Raw genomic sequence first — 20,826 nt, forward strand, 5'->3', positions numbered from 1 at the left:
CTTATGTGTGCCAAATGAAGTGGAAGTAAGAAGCAGCAGCACCTGTGTGGCTAGATGATTTGGCGCTTCCTGCATACTTCTATCCCGATAGTATGTCCCACCAACATTAAGGTAAAATGAGCATTGAGCTGCTGCGGAGACCCCGCATGCCAGCTGGGGTGGAGACGAGGGTAGTCGAGGGAGCCTCCATAAGAACACTGTTCTTAGGGTGGTGCAAAGGAAAGGCACAGTATCTGCCACACTTCCTGGTGGACACCTGACCTGTGCCATAAGGGATGGGAGGAAGAGCTGCCATAGTGGAAGGCCCTGGAATAATTTCGATCACCTGGGGATCTTGAACCTGCCCTGACATCACATCAGCACCCATGTTTGAGCCAAGGAGCCTCCGTATGAATGCTACTCTTAAGGCGGTACCAACTTGGTGCAAGCGGGTACCGATCTGATGGGCCAGGTACATTGGGCGGTCAGCAGCTGCTAAATTAGGCGGGCTACCGCCTTTGTCCGGAGCCCTCCACTAATTAAGTTTTCTTTTTAATCCCTCCTTCCACCCTTCCTTTACAGCATGGTCCAGGTGTCCACCCTGAAGTGCTACATACACTGTCTTTCCTTTTCTCTAGACCAATTTACAATACAATTTTACTAATATATAAACAACAGCAGTTTACTACAGTGATCGCAAGGCTCTGTTCTTATATAATCGTTACAGCGCAGAAGAAAAACAATGCAACCAGCCTTGTATCTTATACCAGCACAGCTATCACTCAAAATTTGGTTCAGCAGCATTGAACCCCTAGTTTTGAAAACCACTACAGCGCAAAGACGACAAAAAAAGAAAAATTACGTTGGTAGTGTGCACATGTGGTGTCATTTTCTTTCTTGTGTTGTCTTTGCACCATACTGGTTTTCAAGTCATGAACCAACTCGCCCCACAGGCCGTCATTCTAAACCCCTAGTTTCTTCAAAAGATAATCAATGCAGGTCACAATCCCCCTCTTTCACAAGATGTGGCACCCTCTGGTATATGGTTGAAAATTTGTCTGCTGCTGGTTGAAAACGTCCTTGGGGTGACGCAGCCTCCTGCAAATAAGCTTTGCATGTACTTAACAGCTACCGCCATCTGTGGCATATGCCTGTCACGATTTTGAACTGCTGATGGCCCCCGAGATCTACTCCGGCTGAAAGGGATTAGTTTCTTTAGCTCCCGGAGAATCAGGGCATTGCCAGATTAAATGATTTTGACTCAGAGGTACGTTGCAGAGATTGCAAGCATCTGGGTCATCTGTCAACTCATTTTGCAAAGTAACATGAGAAAAGAAACGATTGGCCTGAATTTTTCGCCAGGCCCTGCATTCTGAGGGTGTTAGGAACCTATCTGGTGGTGGATAGATCCTTCTGCTTTGTCTGGGTGCCTCAGAAAGCTCCTTGTAGGTGATGAGGGGGTCTTTGTCTCCGGGTAGCGGGGTCTCTATGGCCGCACGGGTATATACATCTCAAGCTAGGTGATGGGCAGCCTCACTGCCTGGTAGACCCTCGTGAGCTGGAACCCAGATGACAAACCTCCCAGTTTAGCGGGTACTTTCACAGTAGACTGGCTGCCTGCTTGGAAATTAGGCCTTTGCCGAAGTTCCCGACAGCCGCCTTATTATCTGAGAGAATATTTTTGGCTTTAGTGCTTGTACATGCTAGCGCTATCGCAGCCTCTTTAGCTAAAAGCGTTACGCGTATTAATGGATCCAATTATACGCCTGGCAGTGGAGGCCCATGACCTTCTCTACAGCCACGGCGCAGGACAGCCGGCAGGAAGGAGAACCTCCCCCTGGCTGAGCCCCTGCCCCGAGGTCCACGTCGGTGTAAATAGTCTTCTCTGTCTACTCCGGCTGCGCCGATCGCGAAGGCTAAGAACTGCGCATGCGTGGCTGGCGGTTAGCGGCTGGTGGTTAGTTGTCAACCAGGGAGCCGCACGCATATGCAGAGCTTTCTTGTGAAAAAAGCTGATTCAGCCTCAACCTTTTACTCATAATGCAGACCGGAAACTGACCGGAAGCTTGAGTAAGCGATTAAAATTCGTTGCACCCAACTCACATTCTTATTTGCAGGTTGAGGACCTTCACTGTCCTCGGCGACGACGTCATAAAGTCGGAATGGGCTTTTTGCGCCACCGTCGACTTCTTCACTCAGAACCATTTTAGTTATGGCATGGCGCTTAGAAATTTTTTCGGTCCTCTTTTTTTTTTTGCTGCTGAACGTTGCTCCACGCAACGTTTTGGGTCTCGCTTGAGGAGCTTTCCCTCCTTCGCTCTAAGGATCGTTTCGATTTGGTGATGGGGCAGAGCACAATGCCAAAGACACGAAAACCATGGCATGGTCCGATTCACTTACCGGATCCGCAAAGCTACCGACGTAGCGAAAAGTGTATTCTAGTTCGTACGGCATCACTGTACCAGTTGCCTCAGCTGCGTTGACCGGAGTTTTCGGTGCAATCACAATTGCACCCGGCGCCACCTCCACAGCCTTTCTCTTGATTCGAACAGCTGTCGCCATGATTTTCTTTGGGAGCAATGCAAGGGTCACGCACCTATTTCACGAAACCAACTGCTTCCGATTCATCTGTCCACTAGTGCTGCCTGAGGGACTCAAACGACACGTCAGGACCACGGTCAGGACGAATAAGATGGTGCCAACGGTGCGTTCGAGCCACCTCGTGACAGTCACATCTCGAGATCGCGAGTGTGCACGCTCACGCGCAGACAAAATGGGCCTTGCGCAGAACGCGGATGCCGCGGACTGCGCGAGCATGCCTAGGCCTTGGCGGCCTTCGGCATGCGCACACCTTGCACTCATGACTTCTGCTGGACCATACTTTGGGTACTTTGAGCGCCGGCCCAAGGCCCGCCTAGAATAGCCCGCCGGTTCTTTGGGCCTTTCTATGGGTACTTTGGCTATGGCTCAATCGCGAACGCGCCAGCTTCTGACTTATTCCTGCCGGGTCGCTCCAGTCGCTCCAACCCTGGCCAAACACCAAAAACTGTATTTAGTTTCCTAGCAGCTGTTAGCTTCACTTCCATTGCACAGATTCTTGGATGTGTACGCAGGCGTACCCGGCATTGGTGGTTATTGTACATTTGCTGTTGCTACGGCCCTACGGCTGCAACAGAAAACGTGACACCACATGAGCAAGGTGTCCGGTCGTAGCGGTGGGTACCCGAAAGCGTGTAGCTGAATTTAAAGTTTGAGAACGAAAATACTAAGCAGAATTATGAACACGAACTGCACCTTAAAGTATGGCCTTCAGATTACGCTGAGCAAACGATCTGGACTCTGGAATTCTGTGCGTCTGCAGGTTAGTCGGACTTCTTTCACTCGCGACAGCGGTCGTCTGCATATCGACGCGTGATTAGCATAATTTCCGTGAATGATTTCTTTCACAGTGCTCAAGGTTGCTCTAAAAACTGCTCTTGAAATGTTCCTGAATTGAGTTAATGTTGTCTACAGGCTTGACATTGTATTGATTGCGAAAATATTTAACGTTTATGCCGAAACGTTGATGCGCAGTGTCGATGCACGTGCTGTTTAAGGGACGTATTCATTTGGTGTCCTTCACAAACACATTTAAAATGTACCCACAGCTTCATTCTCTGGGGATAATTCTAGAGCACAAATTCTGGTAGGCGGCTATACTTACTGAGCTCAAAATAGACCGGTAGCGTTAGTCGCGAACTGTAGCAACAATGTTCTCGACCGTGCAGACCCGACCACTCGTAGTGCGTTCTTGCTTGCCACTCCTATGTTTTAATTAGCTTTAAGCTTTAGAAGTGTAAGAAAGAAACAGACTTGCGGCCTGTATATTAAGGGGTCGAGTGGTTTTGTCGATTTTTTATAATATTCGTTACACATGGCCCTCCGGGGTTGTGCAGTGGTTAGGGCACTCGATCACTGTGCCCAAGAATGCGGAATCGAATCCCAGCCGCGGCGGCCTTTTTTCGATGGAGGCGAAAGGCAAGGCGCCTGTTTGCTGTGCGATGTCGGTGGACGTTAAAGAACCCCCGGTAGTCGAAATTTCCGGAGCCCTCCACTACGGCTTCTCATAGCCTGAGTCGCTTCGGGACGTTAAACCTCACAAACCAAACGAAAACGTATAATGCAGTCGTATTAGCGTGCAGTGCAGATATCCAGCAACGTAAATGCGGATTCCAGAGGAATGATACTGTGGTCGAGGGCTACAGAGGATGAGGTTCTCTTTAATGTATAGAAATATTATTAGAAATATTAGCCAGAACCATGTAACTGCTGCTAAACTGCAGTTTGTCTATACCAGACCTGCCTACTTCTATTGTTAACCCCACCCTTACTCCGATGCCATTTGTACCTTAACGTTTCAATTAGAACACCAGTACATACCATCATGAAACATGCCAAGATTCATTGCTGTGGGGTTTTATTTTAATGCCTATCTTGTCTAAAGTCAGGCTAGGTCATTTTCACAGAACAAGAGGGGCAGTAACTGTACCATTTGGGCAAACTCTAAGAGTGCAAAATTTTTTTCATAGTGTCTAGAGCAAGACCTATTGAACTACAGACCTGCACAGATAATGGGGCCTTATGGAGCTGCTTTGGTGCATTTGTTCGGACTTTTTCTACTCTTTCAAAATCTGCAATTAAAACAGCCGTAATGACAACTTTTCCTGCTCTGGAACAGAGAAAGAAAGCTTCGCCTGCTTTCCTTCCTTACTTGTCTGCACCTGCGTGGATAAAAACAGTATCCTCTTTCAAATAAAATAATGGAGGGAGTCTTGTTACAACAGGTTAATACTAGCACCACATTGCCGGCATTGTTTCTATCCTACCAGCTAAAGGTATAAACTGCGACATGCGCGCTGGAGCTGTGCCATCTGTGCAGGTCTAGTTCAGTCGGTCTTGGTCTAGAGTTCTGCCTGGTGGATGTCAGAGCTTTGTCCGTATGTACCAGTACCCAGCACTGCAACATGTACCAAAATTTTGCTACTGCACGGTTTTGTTTTTATTTCATTGGAAGTGACCAAGTTAGTTTCATTGTCATTAAGGGACAATGGCATTTACAGTTTCATATGGACATAACTGAAAGCAGTCCTTGTTATGCCTGGATGGAACTCTACACCCTTTCTAAAAAGTTAGGAGGACACTCAAGCTTCACCTGAGGAGTAGGTGTGATAGCATGCTTTTGTTTGCTTCAGGTGCTTTTTAGCTGTGATGGACTACAAGTGACCCGACATTTTTAGTATGACGAACTACGGCACAGTGAGCACTTTCAATTTCTTAAAGAGGCACCGTGACGTTCGCCAGACCGCTGATTCCTGCCGGCCTTCCAGGTTCTTTGCACCTTCCCGATATCTCAAAGCCCAATCATAACGGCGATATCTTAGCGCCTAATGTTTTAATCCGTTTCAATAACCAGTGTTTTGGTACTGATGTGAGCGACACACGACGAAGTTCGTTAACGGATATGACGTTTCCCTCTCGCTTGGGCGCTGCTTCGCCTGACGAACGTCACTGTGCCCCTTTAATTATGATGGACTAGACACCACATGACCACTTTGTTTTTTAACTGCAACGGGGTTTTTGTAATTTTGTTTTTATTTTTAATTGTCTGCATTTTTGTATTTTTTTCTTTTCTAATATTTTATTAGCTTTAATCTCTGATTATAGATAAATAGTAACTCATTTATGGCTTTATTATTAACTACCAGTCACGCTTCGCATTCCGTCATTTAGCGCTTACTGATCAACTGCAGGCCTACATTTTTCCTGCTATATTCCGAACACTTCCAAAAAACTGCCAGCAACACTGAGCCAAAACTTGGGCATGATGACTGCTTTTTGGCCGAACGAGCTGGATACGCTTCATATAAAATGATGGATAGATTGGTAGAGCACTGCACAAAATAATTGGAGTTTTTGGGTAACTAGCGAAGTGTTTTTTTTTTTTTTTTTTTTTTTCTAATGAACTATATTTTGATCAAAATGATTACACTACTAATTTGACATTGATCAACAATGCAGATAAAAAGGAAATAGAAGTATTTCCTTCTGCCTTGGTTTCAGAGGTTGTCTTTTTCTATATCTCTGTACCGTGTGATTTTTATGTGGGCTAGGTTATGATGGCCTGTTCAGACAGAGAAAGCTTTTTCTTGATGCTTATGTTGTTCCTTTATTCTTTTTCAGCCTGCAAGGTTGCTTTCAGCAAAAAGTTGCCGAAGGGTGCCATTGTTGAAGGCAAACAGTAGGAAATATGCACATCCCATTTGCCAGGTTTCTCAGAGTAGATGGTCATCGTCAGAAGCTAGCAAGATAGATGCTGCAACAACAACGGTTGGGGTGTGTGTGCTTGTTATTTTTACCCTATCATTAGACGCAACAATATGCTGGCTTGGAGGGATTGAACACTGAGGGTCAATCTTGTACAAACTTGGTAATATTTCCCTTTTGTGAAATAATTTTGTCTTTGCAGTTTCAAAATGTGATGCAGTGCATGGCCACGCTATACATCATTCTAATTTTATAACCTAGGTAAAGGTACGTTTTTTTTTTTTTTTTTTTTTTCTAATTTGCATGTGCTTTATATTAAAGGGTGGTTCAGGGCTTCCTTAAGGAAGTATAGACACTCAATATTAGTTGCATATGACATTAGAGTATGTAGCTCACCATGAGGTACTCATCTATGACTGCTAGTAATTTTTCATTCAATTTCTCCACTTGTGCTGTTTCAGTTTGAGCAACCAAATAGTAGCTGTGACACAAAAGATGGCTTTAGGTTCTGTGCGGCATGAAAAAAACTGCAGTATATTCACTGTAGAATTGTTACATAATTCTTTCTCTGGTTCTTGATACAAACTGGGTGAATACCTTTTTTTTTTGCTGTGCCTATTCAAATCACTCTTTATGAACAATAGTGCGAAATTGCCCATTCTACACAATCCAGGCTGCTTCTGGACAAAACACTGCCCAGTGTATTGCAAAAGAATTTTGCCTCAATTTGAAGTTGGGTTTCTATGTCAGCCATATAAGAGTACTTTTGAACAGCAACTCCAGGGGTCTTTTCATATCTGCATATTCTGGTAAAATTTTTAATGTAGGTTTTCCTCTCTACTCTAATGCATTCTACCAAATTTGGGCACCGTGCGATAATTCATTCACACACTACTTGATTTCAAAATATGCAGTTTTTGTGGCCTCAGATCAGACAGTTTCTACGGGCAACACTATGTTTGTGATGTCACAAACATTATACCCGCTTTACTGTCCACACCTCACGTGATCGCGAAATTTTGAGGCCTGCATTAGGCTATCTCATACATATTATGTACTGTGTCATGATTTTCATACTTTATTTCCGCCATCCGATGCGCATGCGAGTGCTTTTTCGATACTGTAAGTGATTTCATCGTTTCATCGACTGGAATGTCATTTCTGGCCATAAAACTAGTTTCAGTTTCGATTTGCCATCCTTTCCTTTTAAAAAATAGCTCTACTTGGAATTTTGGAAAACTTTTTTTTTTTGTGTGTGTGTGTCAGAGTCAGGACGCCCGAGTAATGTAATGCAGTCAAAGACTCAAAATGATGAAAAACCACCGATGTTGCCCTTTAAGCATCCCTTGAAACCTCTCATAGCAGAGCGATCGTTTGCGCATGATGTCTAAGCTGGTGCCCTCATCCTGTACAGACCTTGCTCAGGAAAGGGAGCGCTCTCACAAATATGCAGAATCAACACTTGAAACTGTAGATGTATACCACAGTTTGTGGTGAAAAAATGATGCCCATTCACCTCATTTTAGCTCGTTTAGTGCTAACTCCTTTGCCCAGTCCGGACCGTCGACAGGTGCCCATCTGTAAATCTAGTTTTCACTGTTGCTAAAGAGATCCGCTGCTTTCTGAGCCTCTCATAAGGTACCGGGCACGTGCAGTGTTTCCATGCCACCAGCAGTGTAGCGGATTAAGTGTTTTTCAAAAGGGTCCATAATTGACCTTGGTTTGGTACTTTACATCATAGTACCCAAAGTGCCTTGCAGGAGCAATTGTTATCTTTTTTTTTTTTTTTTTTTTTTTTTTGTCTAATCAGAAAGTTTACCATGAACAATTCTATAGCATTGCTTACTAGCTTTTGACATACGAGCCCATAAAACCAATTTTCTAGTTATTCTTATGTTTTCTGAATAAAATACCAAATAATTCTTTTAATATTTACACATCTCTCAAAGGCTACCAGTCAAATGTTTTTTCTCATCATAAGCAAAACAGCTTGTTTTATTCTTTGTCATTGAAAATAAATTTTTTTTTACATTGTGATGTGTTGCAGTGAAGGGAAAAAAATTTTAATTGATGAGTGAATAAATTTTTCTTGGGCACTACCTTGAAATTGCCTGTTTAATTATGGTAAGCAATGAGCTAGATGTTGTAGTTAATGAAAACTATGTAGTGGTAGTTGCTTTGCATGTTTTCTTGATATAAACATGCCTTTCATGTCGCAGTCATTTTTCGGTTATTGAAGCAAACGACATCAAGATGAAAGCCACTTGTAAATTATTTAGCAGTTTTAGGCAAATACCATGGGTTGATTCACATATACTTATGTTAACTGTGTCACCAACAGGAAGAAAACATGCAAGCAGAATTTGGGTATCTATACTCTTTTAATGATTTAAACTTTGTAGTCACTATTTGTGATATTACAGTGGTTATTCTGGCCTTCTTACTGGCCATTCTTCTTTCAAAATAGTCTTTCCATCTGCATATACGGATTTTATGTACATTATTTCTACGTTGAGCATCTTAGCATTGCTATAAATGGTTTGCACTAGTGTTACCATTTTGGTGAACCAGGAGAGCAACAAGAACCTGTGCATTTTTATTGCCTGCTTATTTTCACCTGCACTTAAACTGCACCCTGGAAGCTGTGCATGGTCACCACCGAGGTCCCTGTTACATAATGGGCTTGCCAGCTATAACGGGCAATTGAATCATGCTACCGTTGCATGGTCATACAATCATTTTGCATCTCTGTGGTTGCCTCTTGCAGTTTACTTTTTTTTTGCTTGTAGCTGCAATATATATATATATATATAAATTTATATTCAAATGAACTTCCATAATCACAAATCTGGTGTGACTGCATCATGAGGATATGCGAAGTGAGCAAGTAGGAACTTACATTTCTTTTCAATGTATCTGCCATGTTCACCCAAACTTTCAACACTGCATGTTCCTAGCAGAAGTGTGTGTATATATATATATATATATATATATATATATATATATATATATATATATATATATATGAATGAAAGAAGCCAACAGTCGGCGAGGCCAAGGAAAGCATTGGGGATTGTACTTTGTCTTATTATTTTTTTTTTAATTTTACTTCGATAATCACATAAATTAGTAATGTAATCTGTTCAGGAGAAAGATAATTAAACACAAAGTAGAAGAAAAAACAACGTGCCGATGGTGGGATCCGAACCCACGACCTCCGAATATCGCGTCCGGTGCTCTTCCAACTGAGCTACATCGGCCGCTGTCCCCCCTGCTACTTTCTTGGCTATTAATGTTGTCTGTATACGAACCTTGAGAGTGTTCACCAGCGCCACCCCCAACTAAAGCGGCGGACGTGGAACGCCCTGTGTTACCGCCAGCGTCACGTAGAACGTGATCAATAGCGAGGGCGAAAGCTGTGCTAGAACCCTCTTATGCTACCTATGGCTTCAAGACTGCCAGAACCGAGACCCCCGTAAGCTACAAGCAGATAAATGAAGGGGAAACGAGGGTGCTCGTTATAATACATGAATGAAAGAAGCCAACAGTCGGCGAGGCCAAGGAAAGCATTGGGGATTGTACTTTGTCTTATTATTTTTTTTTTAATTTTACTTCGATAATCACATAAATTAGTAATGTAATCTGTTCAGGAGAAAGATAATTAAACACAAAGTAGAAGAAAAAACAATGTGGAAGAGCACCGGACGCGATATTCGGAGGTCGTGGGTTCGGATCCCACCATCGGCATGTTGTTTTTTCTTCTACTTTGTGTTTAATTATCTTTCGCCTGAACAGATTACATTACTAATTTATGTGATAATCGAAGTAAAATTTAAAAAAAATAACAAGACAAAGTACAATCCCCAATGCTTTCCTTGGCCTCGCCGACTGTTGGCTTCTTTCATTCATGTATTATAACGAGCACCCTCGTTTTCCCTTCATTTATCTGCTTGTAGCATACGGGGGTCTCGGTTCTGGCAGTCTTGAAGCCATAGGTAGCATAAGAGGGTTCTAGCACAGCTTTCGCCCTCGCTATTGATCACGTTCTACGTGACGCTGGCGGTAACACAGGGCGTTCCACGTCCGCCGCTTTAGTTGAGGGTGGCGCTGGTGAACACTCTCAAGGTTCGTATACAGACAACATTAATACCCAAGAAAGTAGCAGGGGGGACAGCGGCCGATGTAGCTCAGTTGGAAGGGCACCGGACTCGATATTCGGAGGTCGTGGGTTCGGATCCCACCATCGGCATGTTGTTTTTTCTTCTACTTTGTGTTTAATTATCTTTCTCCTGAACAGATTACATTACTGATTTATGTGATTATCGAAGTAAAATTTAAAAAAAATAATAAGACAAAGTACAATCCCCAATGCTTTCCTTGGCCTCGCCGACTGTTGGCTTCTTTCATTCATGTATTATAACGAGCACCCTCGTTTCCCCTTCATTTATCTGCTTGTAGCTTACGGGGGTCTCGGTTCTGGCAGTCTTGAAGCCATAGGTAGCATAAGAGGGTTCTAGCACAGCTTTCGCCCTCGCTATTGATCACGTTCTACGTGACGCTGGCGGTAACACAGGGCGTTCCACGTCCGCCGCTTTAGTTGAGGGTGGCGCTGGTGAACACTCTCAAGGTTCGTATACAGACAACATTAATACCCAAGAAAGTAGCAGGGGGGACAGCGGCCGATGTAGCTCAGTTGGAAGAGCACCGGACTCGATATTCGGAGGTCGTGGGTTCGGATCCCACCATCGGCATGTTGTTTTTTCTTCTACTTTGTGTTTAATTATCTTTCTCCTGAACAGATTACATTACTGATTTATGTGATTATCGAAGTAAAATTAAAAAAAATAATAAGACAAAGTACAATCCCCAATGCTTTCCTTGGCCTCGCCGACTGTTGGCTTCTTTCATTCATGTATTATAACGAGCACCCTCGTTTCCCCTTCATTTATCTGCTTGTAGCTTACGGGGGTCTCGGTTCTGGCAGTCTTGAAGCCATAGGTAGCATAAGAGGGTTCTAGCACAGCTTTTGCCCTCGCTATTGATCACGTTCTACGTGACGCTGGCGGTAACACAGGGCGTTCCACGTCCGCCGCTTTAGTTGAGGGTGGCGCTGGTGAACACTCTCAAGGTTCGTATACAGACAACATTAATACCCAAGAAAGTAGCAGGGGGGACAGCGGCCGATGTAGCTCAGTTGGAAGAGCACCGGACGCGATATTCGGAGGTCGTGGGTTTGGATCCCACCATCGGCATGTTGTTTTTTCTTCTACTTTGTGTTTAATTATCTTTCTCCTGAACAGATTACATTACTAATTTATGTGATTATCGAAGTAAAATTAAAAAAAAATAATAAGACAAAGTACAATCCCCAATGCTTTCCTTGGCCTCGCCGACTGTTGGCTTCTTTCATTCATGTATTATAACGAGCACCCTCGTTTCCCCTTCATTTATCTGCATATATATATATTGTTATGGCTAGTTGAGTGAACATAGCAGATACATTGACAAGAAATGTAAGTTCCTATTTGCTCACTTCACATATCCTCATGATGCAATCACATCAGATTTGTGATTATGGAAGTTCATTTGAATATGAATTTAATTATTGTGGTACTGAAGCCTGGCATTTGTCTTCAGTAAATGGATCCCAACCTGGTGAATGTTTCCTCTCCCGGCAGGTGGAACAGGCAAGTGCAGCAGCCATCCCTGCTGTTCCGCCTGCACCAACAGTAGTGCCTGTAGAGAGTTTGGTGGAATCCCTGGCAGATGACGCTGTGCCCACACTGCAGTCAGTGGGCTTGGGAGGATGGTCACCATCAGGCATAGTGCAGCAATTGCTTGACTTCCTTCATGCAAGCACAGGGCTGCCTTGGTGGGCCACCATAGCCATTAGTAAGTACTTGCTGCTCACTCTATTCCTGCAATACCCGAGTGGCATGGCTTTTTGTGGAGGGTGCAGCAAAACGTCTACATCTACTGCGTCAGGAAGTGCCATATGTGCTTTTTTTAGTTAGAAGTTGTTTGTGCCAAGCACGCAAAATTGCTTAGGGGTTATTTCTGATCACATACTTGGAGTAGCTGGACAGTCACCAGCTCAAGCATTAGTCTGGCACCACCCTTGCACCAAATACGCCAAGCCAGATAAGCTGAGCCACAGTGATAATTTGGAGAAATGTGCCAGGCTACTGCAAATGGAATGTTCTGGAATGAGGTATTGTCTGGGCAGGCAGCCTTCACCACTGTTTCTAAATATAGATGTCTGTTGAAGCCCACTTATGATAAACATGATTGGCACACCACACTGATTTGTGATGTCCTGAAGTTTGCAGTAAAGGGGCTAATAAAATTGAACATCACAGTGCGGATTTCCATGGTGCAATTTTGTGCTGTATGCGTGACCACCGTTGTTCCTGCAAGGTGTTGGCAGGTGTTTTGAATCATTACCCATTTCTCACTCAGTGAGAAGATATTGCAAACAGTAGACAATGTCATCAAACTTTCGTTTCTGTAGGATCTACTTCATGTTGACATGATTCCAATAGGCTGCCCAGTTAGGCATGGCGTGAGTCCCACATTTGAGGTTTGCATTTAATTACAACACAGGTATTTGGTCGCAAAGTTCAAACACACATCACGGGCAATTTCTGTGTGTGTGGCTCACCACATTTGCCATAATATGGTTTTTGCCAAGCACTGACAATTGATGTCTTGAGGGGAGAACCCATGCTGACAGAGCACACAGCTATGTTGGTGGCATGTAAATAGCGTTCCATGCTCTGCATCTTTGGTCAAAAAAGAAAAGAACACTTGGAAGATCTGTGAAAATCTCGCAGGCAATATGGCTTATGGCGCTAATAGTTGCTAGGCACAGTGAGTCTGTTAACATTAGCCTAAGAGCCGTGCTGTTGAGGAGCTTTGGAAGAAAGGTTTTTCTATAACATTTCATCTCAATTTGAAAAAATTCAAGATTGATGCTTGCAACCTTGATGATGACCAGGACTACTGATGAATGCGCTCCAACTAGAATGAAATTGGATGGAGAAACAGCGCAAAAGACAAGCACCAGAGCAAAGAAACACAAGACGAGCGCTGACTCACAACTGAAAATTAATTCAAAGAGGGAACACAATATATGGAAAAAGTGACCACTCTATCAAGAAGTGGACAAGCAAAAACACGTGTTGCTACATAGGATGAAGGCACACAATCTTGTGTTTATAGAGGATATCAGAATAGTGAATGTACACTGCCTGTCACACAGTCTTAAAAATGTGGCAAAACGATATGGCATAGAGGTTGTTTTTTCTGCACCTAAAGAACTTAAAACTGTTTGTGCTATTTTGGAAAGAAAAGCTGGAGCATCAGAAAGAACATGAACTAACATTTGGGGTTAAGCATCAAACAAAGTATATGCTGTGTGCTGAAGGTGTCTACAAAATCCCACTATCATGTGGACAAGTGTACATTGGGCAGACGGGACGGTGCATTAATACACGTTTGAAAGAGCATGCAAATAACTTGGACGCTAACAAATCTGCTAACCTCGTTGACCACGTCCGTGACTGCAAATCTTATCCTTCACTGCACTATTCTGATATCCTCTATAAGCACCCGGCCCGCTTAACATGTGAGATAATGGAGGTCTACCACATGAAGAAAAAAACTAGGTTGTGTGTTAGTAAGCCATCCATTTTTCTGCATGAAAGCGAGATTGCGTGCCTTCATCCTACGTAGCAACACGTTTTTGCTTGTCCACTTCTTGATACAGGGGTCACTTTTTTCCATATATTGTGTTCCCTCTTTGAATAAACTTTCAGTTGTGAGTCAGCGCTCGTCTTATGTTTCTTTGCTCTGGTGCTTGTCTTTTGCGCTGTTTTTCAATCCAGTATGTTCCACCAACTCGCCCATTTGGCTATACAGTTGAATCCCGCTATAACGAAATTCACGGTGCACGAAAAAAAATTCGTTCTCGCGGAACTTCGTTATCGCAAAAATTTGACGTGAAACGCAGAAAGAATTGCCCAAGCAGCAGCAAAGGCGTTTAATGCCAAAAATCTGTAAGCTTGGTTTGCTTACGCTTCACGGCGAGCAACGCCGTCACGCGATTTTCGCACTCGGTCAGCAAACCCATTGCAACATCGTCGTCTCGGACAGCAACGAAATTCCTGATGACATCAAAAGCGTCCATCACCTGTACGGCGGTTGCCGCAGCCGGCGCTTCCTGTACGTCGTCGTCTTCTTCATCGGAAGAGTCCTTATCATTCCGGGCAGCTTTTATGATCTGCTCATCACTCACATCTTCATGAACAACAACACAAGCGTCAGCGCCGATGTACGAGCTCGAGATTAGGCGGCACGGTTCCTATTTCTCCCAGCGTTTTCCAGGCGGCCGCGATCCCCGGAGCCGGTGACGCCTCTTCGTCGTCGTCTGTAACGCCTGGTGTTAGGCCAGCAGAGTGTACGGGTCGACCTTCGGCAAATCCGGCGTGCCTGAAACAGTTCACAATTACTGAGCGCCCCAGTGTGCTCCAGGCAGCAGACATAATCTGCAGTGCCACGTACAAGTCCACCTTCGTGTCTCGGCCGGTTTCAGTGTTAAAAAGCAGCCGCTGAATTAACCTCCCGCGGTAAGCGCGCTTCAGGCTAAGAATCACGCCCTGATCGAGAGGCTGTAAGACAGACGTGCAATTGGGAGGGAAAAACCTCAGCTCCGTGTTAGTGAGCTTGACTTCGTCGGAGTGATGCGCTGAACAATTGTCCAAAAGCAAGCAAACTTTACGGCCCTGCCGCTTCATGTCGCGGTCGAATGCCATCATCCACTCGGTGAAAATAGCGCGGGTCATCCATGACTTGTTGTTCGCCTTGTACTGCACAGGTAGGCTACGAGTTCCCTTAATACAGCGCGGCTTGGCACTTTTGCCTATGACTAACGGCGGACGCTTGTCCGAGCCATCCATGTTTGTGCAAAGCAGCACTGTGATGCGTTTTTTTGCTGTGTTTGCCGCCGTGACAGCGCTGCCCCTTGAAGTCGAGCGTCCTAGCCGGCAACATCTCGTAGAATAGCCCGGTCTCGTCGGCGTTGTAAATGTCTGCAGGCGCGAAGTTGCTTAAAATTCCGGCCTTGTTACTCGCCTTCCAAGCAGCTGCTCCGTCCACGTCTGCTGACATTGACTCGCCGCACAACATTTTCCAACGATGTTATGGCGGGCCTTGAAACGGTTTAGCCAGCCAATGCTGGCTTTAAAATCATCAATGCCAAGTAGGCATGCATAGTTCAAGGCTTTCTGCTGGACGATGCTTCCGGACAGGGGGACGTTGCTGGCTCGTGCTTCCACAAACCACGCATGCACTGCTTTGTCCAACTCTTCATGAAGGGGCCGCGTCACCTTTTTGTGCTTCGAGGATGTGCCTGAAGCAAGTGCCATTCTCACGCTGTCCTTATTGCCTAGAATCGTTGACAGCGAACTTGCAGGAATTCCGAAGTCTTCAGCAATTGCCGCTTTCTTCCTTCCGCTTTCTGCTTGGGCGATTATTTGAGCTTTTTGCTCAAGGGAAAGAGTTTTGCGTTTTTTCACTTGCGTTGCCATCGTGTCCTGCGGATGAAAACTCGTCGTTGTCGAAGAGAAAGGCAGCGAGTGAACAACGCGACCACGACACAAAGCCAAAATGGCGGAACTGCAATCACGTGATACAGTGAACTAGAATATTGGGTAGTGTGCTCACTCCGCGGCGGCTCTACGGGGAGCGGAGGCCCCGCGTTTGTCGACAGGCGACTGCTTCGCGGCGCCGGCACCAGGTGACGCCACGGTAGACTTCACGGTAGGATTTTGCTCCGCCCGTCGCTGTCAGCCGGTTCAATTTGTCACTGCGTTGTGTGCATTTGTGGCTTCGTTGTTGCTCTGCTGTGCGCATGTTCTTTTGGCGCTTATCGGAGGTCACTTCAAGCGTTTGTTCAGTAAAGGCCAGTTCAGGCTCTTGTTTAAGCTCCCATCGAAAGTGAGTGTTGACTACACCACGTGCGTCGGTGTATGCATGTTCTGCCTGGAGATCAGAACTCTGTGCTTTTCTTTCGCACATGAGGGGGTAAGCGGACATGTGGCCTGTACTAACCGGTTAATTCACTGGGACAGACTGCTAATAATGATAACAATATTTATTTAGTATAGTTAGAACAACATACACATACGGAAGCGCCGAAGCCACAAGCGGGCTTGTGCGGCGACAACCGGCAGCCGCTGCAATCTTCGCGCCACATCAGAACTCCATCAGAGGCAAAAAAAAAAGAAACATTTGGCACAACACACTATCAAAAATAAACTGACAACATCAGTACATATTATATGTTCTCTAACACTTTAACAGCAACTCTCAATGTTTTGCGGGTGGTCAAAGAAAATACGTCGTCCAGTAGTTCGTTGAGGATGGCTGGAACATAATAGTGTCTTGTTGCTTTACCGTAATGAATGCGGACTCTCGGTTTAAGATAACGAGGAACATGTCTCAACGGTACCGGTTTCGTGTTTTTGTGCCTGTATGCACTGCTCCAAAAATATTTTAGTACTACAATTTGTTTAAAAAGATTGTCAAAAGCAGGCAAACCGGCTGTTCTAAAGACACTGCTGGGCAAATTCTCCTGTGGCATGTAGAGGACGCTTGTAGCGATGTTTTTCAAACTCCTATCAACTCCATGTGAAAGAGCAGTTAAAAAAAAAAAACACATACCGTATCTTTGAACACTACCCCAGCATGGGCGATTAGTTTTCTGATAGAAAAAGGCATCATGGTTTTCAAATTAAACAACAAAGATGCAACACTTCTAAGTTTCTTACAAATGTGGGTCAACTGAGTACTCCATGTCAGATCACTGTATATGGGTACACCAAGATACGTAACCGACGGGACGCTAGATATAGGTTGACAAGAACACAAATAGCAATATGAGGGGTTTAAATATATAAAACCTACATTTGGTACATTTTTGTGCGGGCTACAAAAACAGACAAGTCGGGATTTGGTGCCATTTATTTGTATTAAGTTTGAGACAAACCAATGACTAAATTTAATAGCACCTCCTGAAGGTTAGCCAAGGCACATGAAAACTTAGGTTTGCCTGATACTAGTAAAGGGTCATCGGCGTAAAGGAATATAGTGGTTGCTTCCACGTGGTCACATATATCATTCACATGTACCCGCACAACAAACTTACCGCGTCACTGCAGATAGGCCCAAACCAAAATATGCCGGCCCGTCGTCAAAACCAAATTGCTACGCGCCTGGATGCAATACTGGCTATGTGCATACTAAAGGTGGCCCAAAAATAGCCCTGCTAGGTGTTCCCAAAGATGACTTTTAAGGAAGCAGTGGGAGATCAACCTCCGTCACTCGGACAAGCGGCTGGATGAGAGCTGTGGAGCTGTGCTGTTTGTGAGCTTCATTTCGAACTTCGTTTCGTTCTACGGGGCTATGTTCATATTGTGAACGGGGGGAAAAGTCCGCATCCCTCGTGGGAAGCCAGCATTATCCCCCGATGCCACACCGACGCTATTGCCGAATCTGCCGGTCTATCTTTCAAAAAATATACCGAAAGAAAGACAACAAAGGAAGAGGAAACCCACTGGTGTTGTAACTCATACGGGCCCTCGAAAACAAAATTTTCTAGTCTGCCCGATATACCCGTAACAACAGAAGAGTAGGAATCGGCCCCAAACGAACAGATTCTGAAAGTATTCTTGATATTTTGGAAGTGGTTAGAAATAGACTGCATAAAGAAGTTGGTTGCCCCGTTCACGCAGAAGGCCTATCTGAAGAAGTAATAAGGTTTTATTTAGTCACCGGACTGCACTTGTGAAAGGGGTTAATTCAAAAAAAGGCAGAAAAACGAGAACGGGCGAAACACCTCAAACTAAGCCATTGCTAACGTTGTTGCGAAGTGCTGGAGCAAGTGAAGGAAATAAGCGGCAAAATACGTGAACATAAATATACGCAGCGGTGACAAATCTGTTCATATGTTTCATAAAGCAGTGACTTTATGTCTCTCCAAATAAGTATGCAGTAGCTGGTTTGAAAACCTTGTGGTGCGGCTCCCGTGCTGCGAAAAATGCGAATTGTAAATAATGCATCTTTTCTTTTACTTTGTCAGAATTACATGCATTCATTATACCTGTCATCTCCATGTCCTTTTTGTTTTTGTGTGCTGCAGCATGGGTGTTTGTGAATAAGCAGTTGTTGCGGCCGACACTCCTTCATTCCTCGTTTATCCCTGGCATGAATCCCAAGGTATTACTATTGACTTTAAGCATTAATGGAAAGAGTTGTATAACCCCCGAATATGCAGTGCATTATAATTTCTTTCCAGTGAAACAATGCAGGCTCGAGTGACATACACTATACGTGAACGTCCCAACGAGCCAAGCGCATTGATTAACATTGTTTGAACATGTGCACAGCGCAGATATAAAGTTCAATTCAAGGTCCGCTTAACCATTTCAGCAAAACCCACGCAAATGTCGCGGTAATATTTCAATTTGTCGGCGCGGCTACTGCGACGCCGGCCGAGCGCGGCACTGGCTTTTACCCGTGGAGCGCGCGCGCTTCAAAGCACCTACCGTGGAGACGCGCGCAGCGCCACCGCCCACCGCCGCTCCCCGTCGACACCGGCGGGGACACCTCGAGTGGCGCTTGTGAGCACACTACCCAATATTCTAGTTCACTGTACACGTGATTTCATGCTTAATGTGGCTTTGGATTTGACTTGGACTTCTCGCCAATAAAACTAGTTTCGGTTTCGATTTTGAACGCGAAAATTTCGTTGAAGTGGAAACGCTCTGCAAAAATGGTTCGTTGTGCAGAGAAATTTAGGCCATTAATTCTTATAGGATACTCGCGGGGAATAAAAAATTATTCGTTGTCGCGGAAATTTCGTTGTGGCGGTATTCGTTGTGGCGGGATTCAACTGTAGTGCAGAATGAAATCTTGTCACTTCCTGCAGTTTGGTTTATTCTTCTTTGTCTGCTATGAATTAGAGTGCAGGAAGAAGAGTAAGCAAGAACAGGAAGCCTTGGTATCTTGCTTCACACCGCATCCTTCTTGAGACACACGCACCCAAGTCGGGTAGCCTCGCAGGAAGGTCAAAGGCTGCGAGACAGAGCAACACTGGGTTCGCACCCCGCTGTAATGGCTTATTCGTTAGGGCACTGAACTTTTGATCCTGAAGACATGGGGATTAATCCTGACTGCAATGGTCGCTTTTAGATGGGTAAAATGCAAGGCATCTACATACTGTATGATACAGAGGTGCAACAGCTGCACCAATTGTACCATTTTGATACGGCTGCATATTTCTGCGCCAAGCTGCACCATAGGCATGAAATTTGTTAAATTGGTGCCACATTGCGCCAAAATGCCCTGACTAGCCACAAAAGTTTGCCATACTCGGGGACAACTTTCTGCGGCTGTGATATGGCCAGTCACAACGTTTCAGACATTGCAGCATGCTTCACTGGCCTTTTAGTTTTATTTTGAGAGGGTGTCACACCATTCTAACGCCTGCTCATATTTTTCTCTCTTGCTGATACGAGTACGCCGAACCGTAGCGGTTTGAGGATGCTTCACCGCACGCGTCGCAGTTTGTGCGGGGAAGCATTCCCATAACGCAAAGGGGCAGTTTCTAACCAGGCTTTGCTGCTACCCTGCTACTGCATCACACTGTGAAAAGGGGTGTGGTGGTTCTTGTGATTTTGGAGCACTACTTCAACACTGTGTTTTCTTTTTCTGCGCCGCATGCTTTTAATGGATGTATCTTACTTTTTTTGCGCAGCTCTTGGAAGCTTTTGGTAATTTGTAGGGCCATTCATGTACAAGGTTGATCTTATCATGTCTCGTCGATAGACTCACTTTAATTCCTGGCATCAGGTAGTGTAGGAGGTGCATCAGTTATGGCTTTTGTGTTTGTGCTAATATAATTTGAGATAGTACATGTGAAATTTATTTTGAGTGTCAGCAGGTTAGGAAGCGCACAGCAGCCTTAGATTTTGAATTCCATAAAGCCGCAATGAAGGCCAAGACTGCAGCTGCAATGAAGCCCAAGGCTGCCAAAATTAACATTTACAGATGCTGGAACATCGAAACACTATAAAGTCTGCTATTTGCACGAAATATATGACCTAATATTCTGAATCATCGCCCACCTCCCATTAATCAAAATATAGAGTATAAAAACCACCGAGTCATCGCCAGCCCCTAGAAAGCATCAATCACGGGCCAAAGATACGCTTGCTCATTAGTTTTCTTTGCTTACGACTTGCTTTCTTGCCTGCTTTCGACATTTGTGCTTTCGCCTTTTGGTCGCTGTTTTTATTTTTGTCTTTTTTTTTCTGTTTAAATCAGTTTTTTTTTTTTTTTTTTTTTTTTTGGACTACGCTCGCTTTTGGTCACAGGCTGATCACAGTCACGGCTTCTGGAGCTGTCCTTGCACGACTTAATCTATGGATTTTGTAGACAGTAAAACATTGTTTTATGAGTCTTGTGAGCAAGATGAGATCCCGT

At 44.6% G+C, this 20,826-nt stretch overlaps 2 protein-coding genes and 2 non-coding genes across 8 annotated transcripts in view; 3 read left to right on the forward strand and 1 right to left on the reverse strand.

Annotated features, from left to right (window-relative positions):
- Window positions 1–2,964, reverse strand: part of LOC146205428 (uncharacterized) — a 93,507-nt gene extending 90,543 nt beyond the window's left edge. For 2 of the 5 annotated variants that reach the window (XM_084590100.1, XM_084590097.1), the window contains exon 1: window positions 2,083–2,373. In XM_084590100.1, the coding sequence (XP_084446226.1) occupies window positions 2,083–2,132 (50 nt within the window). In that variant the 5' untranslated portion in view covers window positions 2,133–2,373. The other 3 variants (XM_084590099.1, XM_084590098.1, XM_084590096.1) reach the window with 3 other exon arrangements.
- Window positions 2,965–2,994: 30 nt separating this feature from the next.
- OXA1L (OXA1L mitochondrial inner membrane protein) overlaps window positions 2,995–20,826 on the forward strand; it is a 68,460-nt gene continuing 50,628 nt past the window's right edge. The window contains exons 1-3 of the mRNA XM_084590095.1: window positions 2,995–3,340; window positions 6,199–6,351; window positions 11,961–12,174. Of these exons, the coding sequence (XP_084446221.1) occupies window positions 3,257–3,340; window positions 6,199–6,351; window positions 11,961–12,174 (451 nt within the window). The 5' untranslated portion in view covers window positions 2,995–3,256. The remainder of the gene's footprint in view (window positions 3,341–6,198; window positions 6,352–11,960; window positions 12,175–20,826) is intronic.
- Window positions 10,459–10,531, forward strand: TRNAS-CGA (transfer RNA serine (anticodon CGA)). The gene has a single exon. It is a non-coding gene; the product is annotated as a tRNA-Ser (tRNA).
- Window positions 10,961–11,033, forward strand: TRNAS-CGA (transfer RNA serine (anticodon CGA)). Its single transcript has one exon. It is a non-coding gene; the product is annotated as a tRNA-Ser (tRNA).

This window comes from Amblyomma maculatum, chromosome 1 (genome assembly GCF_055883805.1).
Source record: "Amblyomma maculatum isolate TAMU_Amacu chromosome 1, ASM5588380v1, whole genome shotgun sequence".
In the NCBI taxonomy this organism is placed as follows: domain Eukaryota; kingdom Metazoa; phylum Arthropoda; class Arachnida; order Ixodida; family Ixodidae; genus Amblyomma; species Amblyomma maculatum.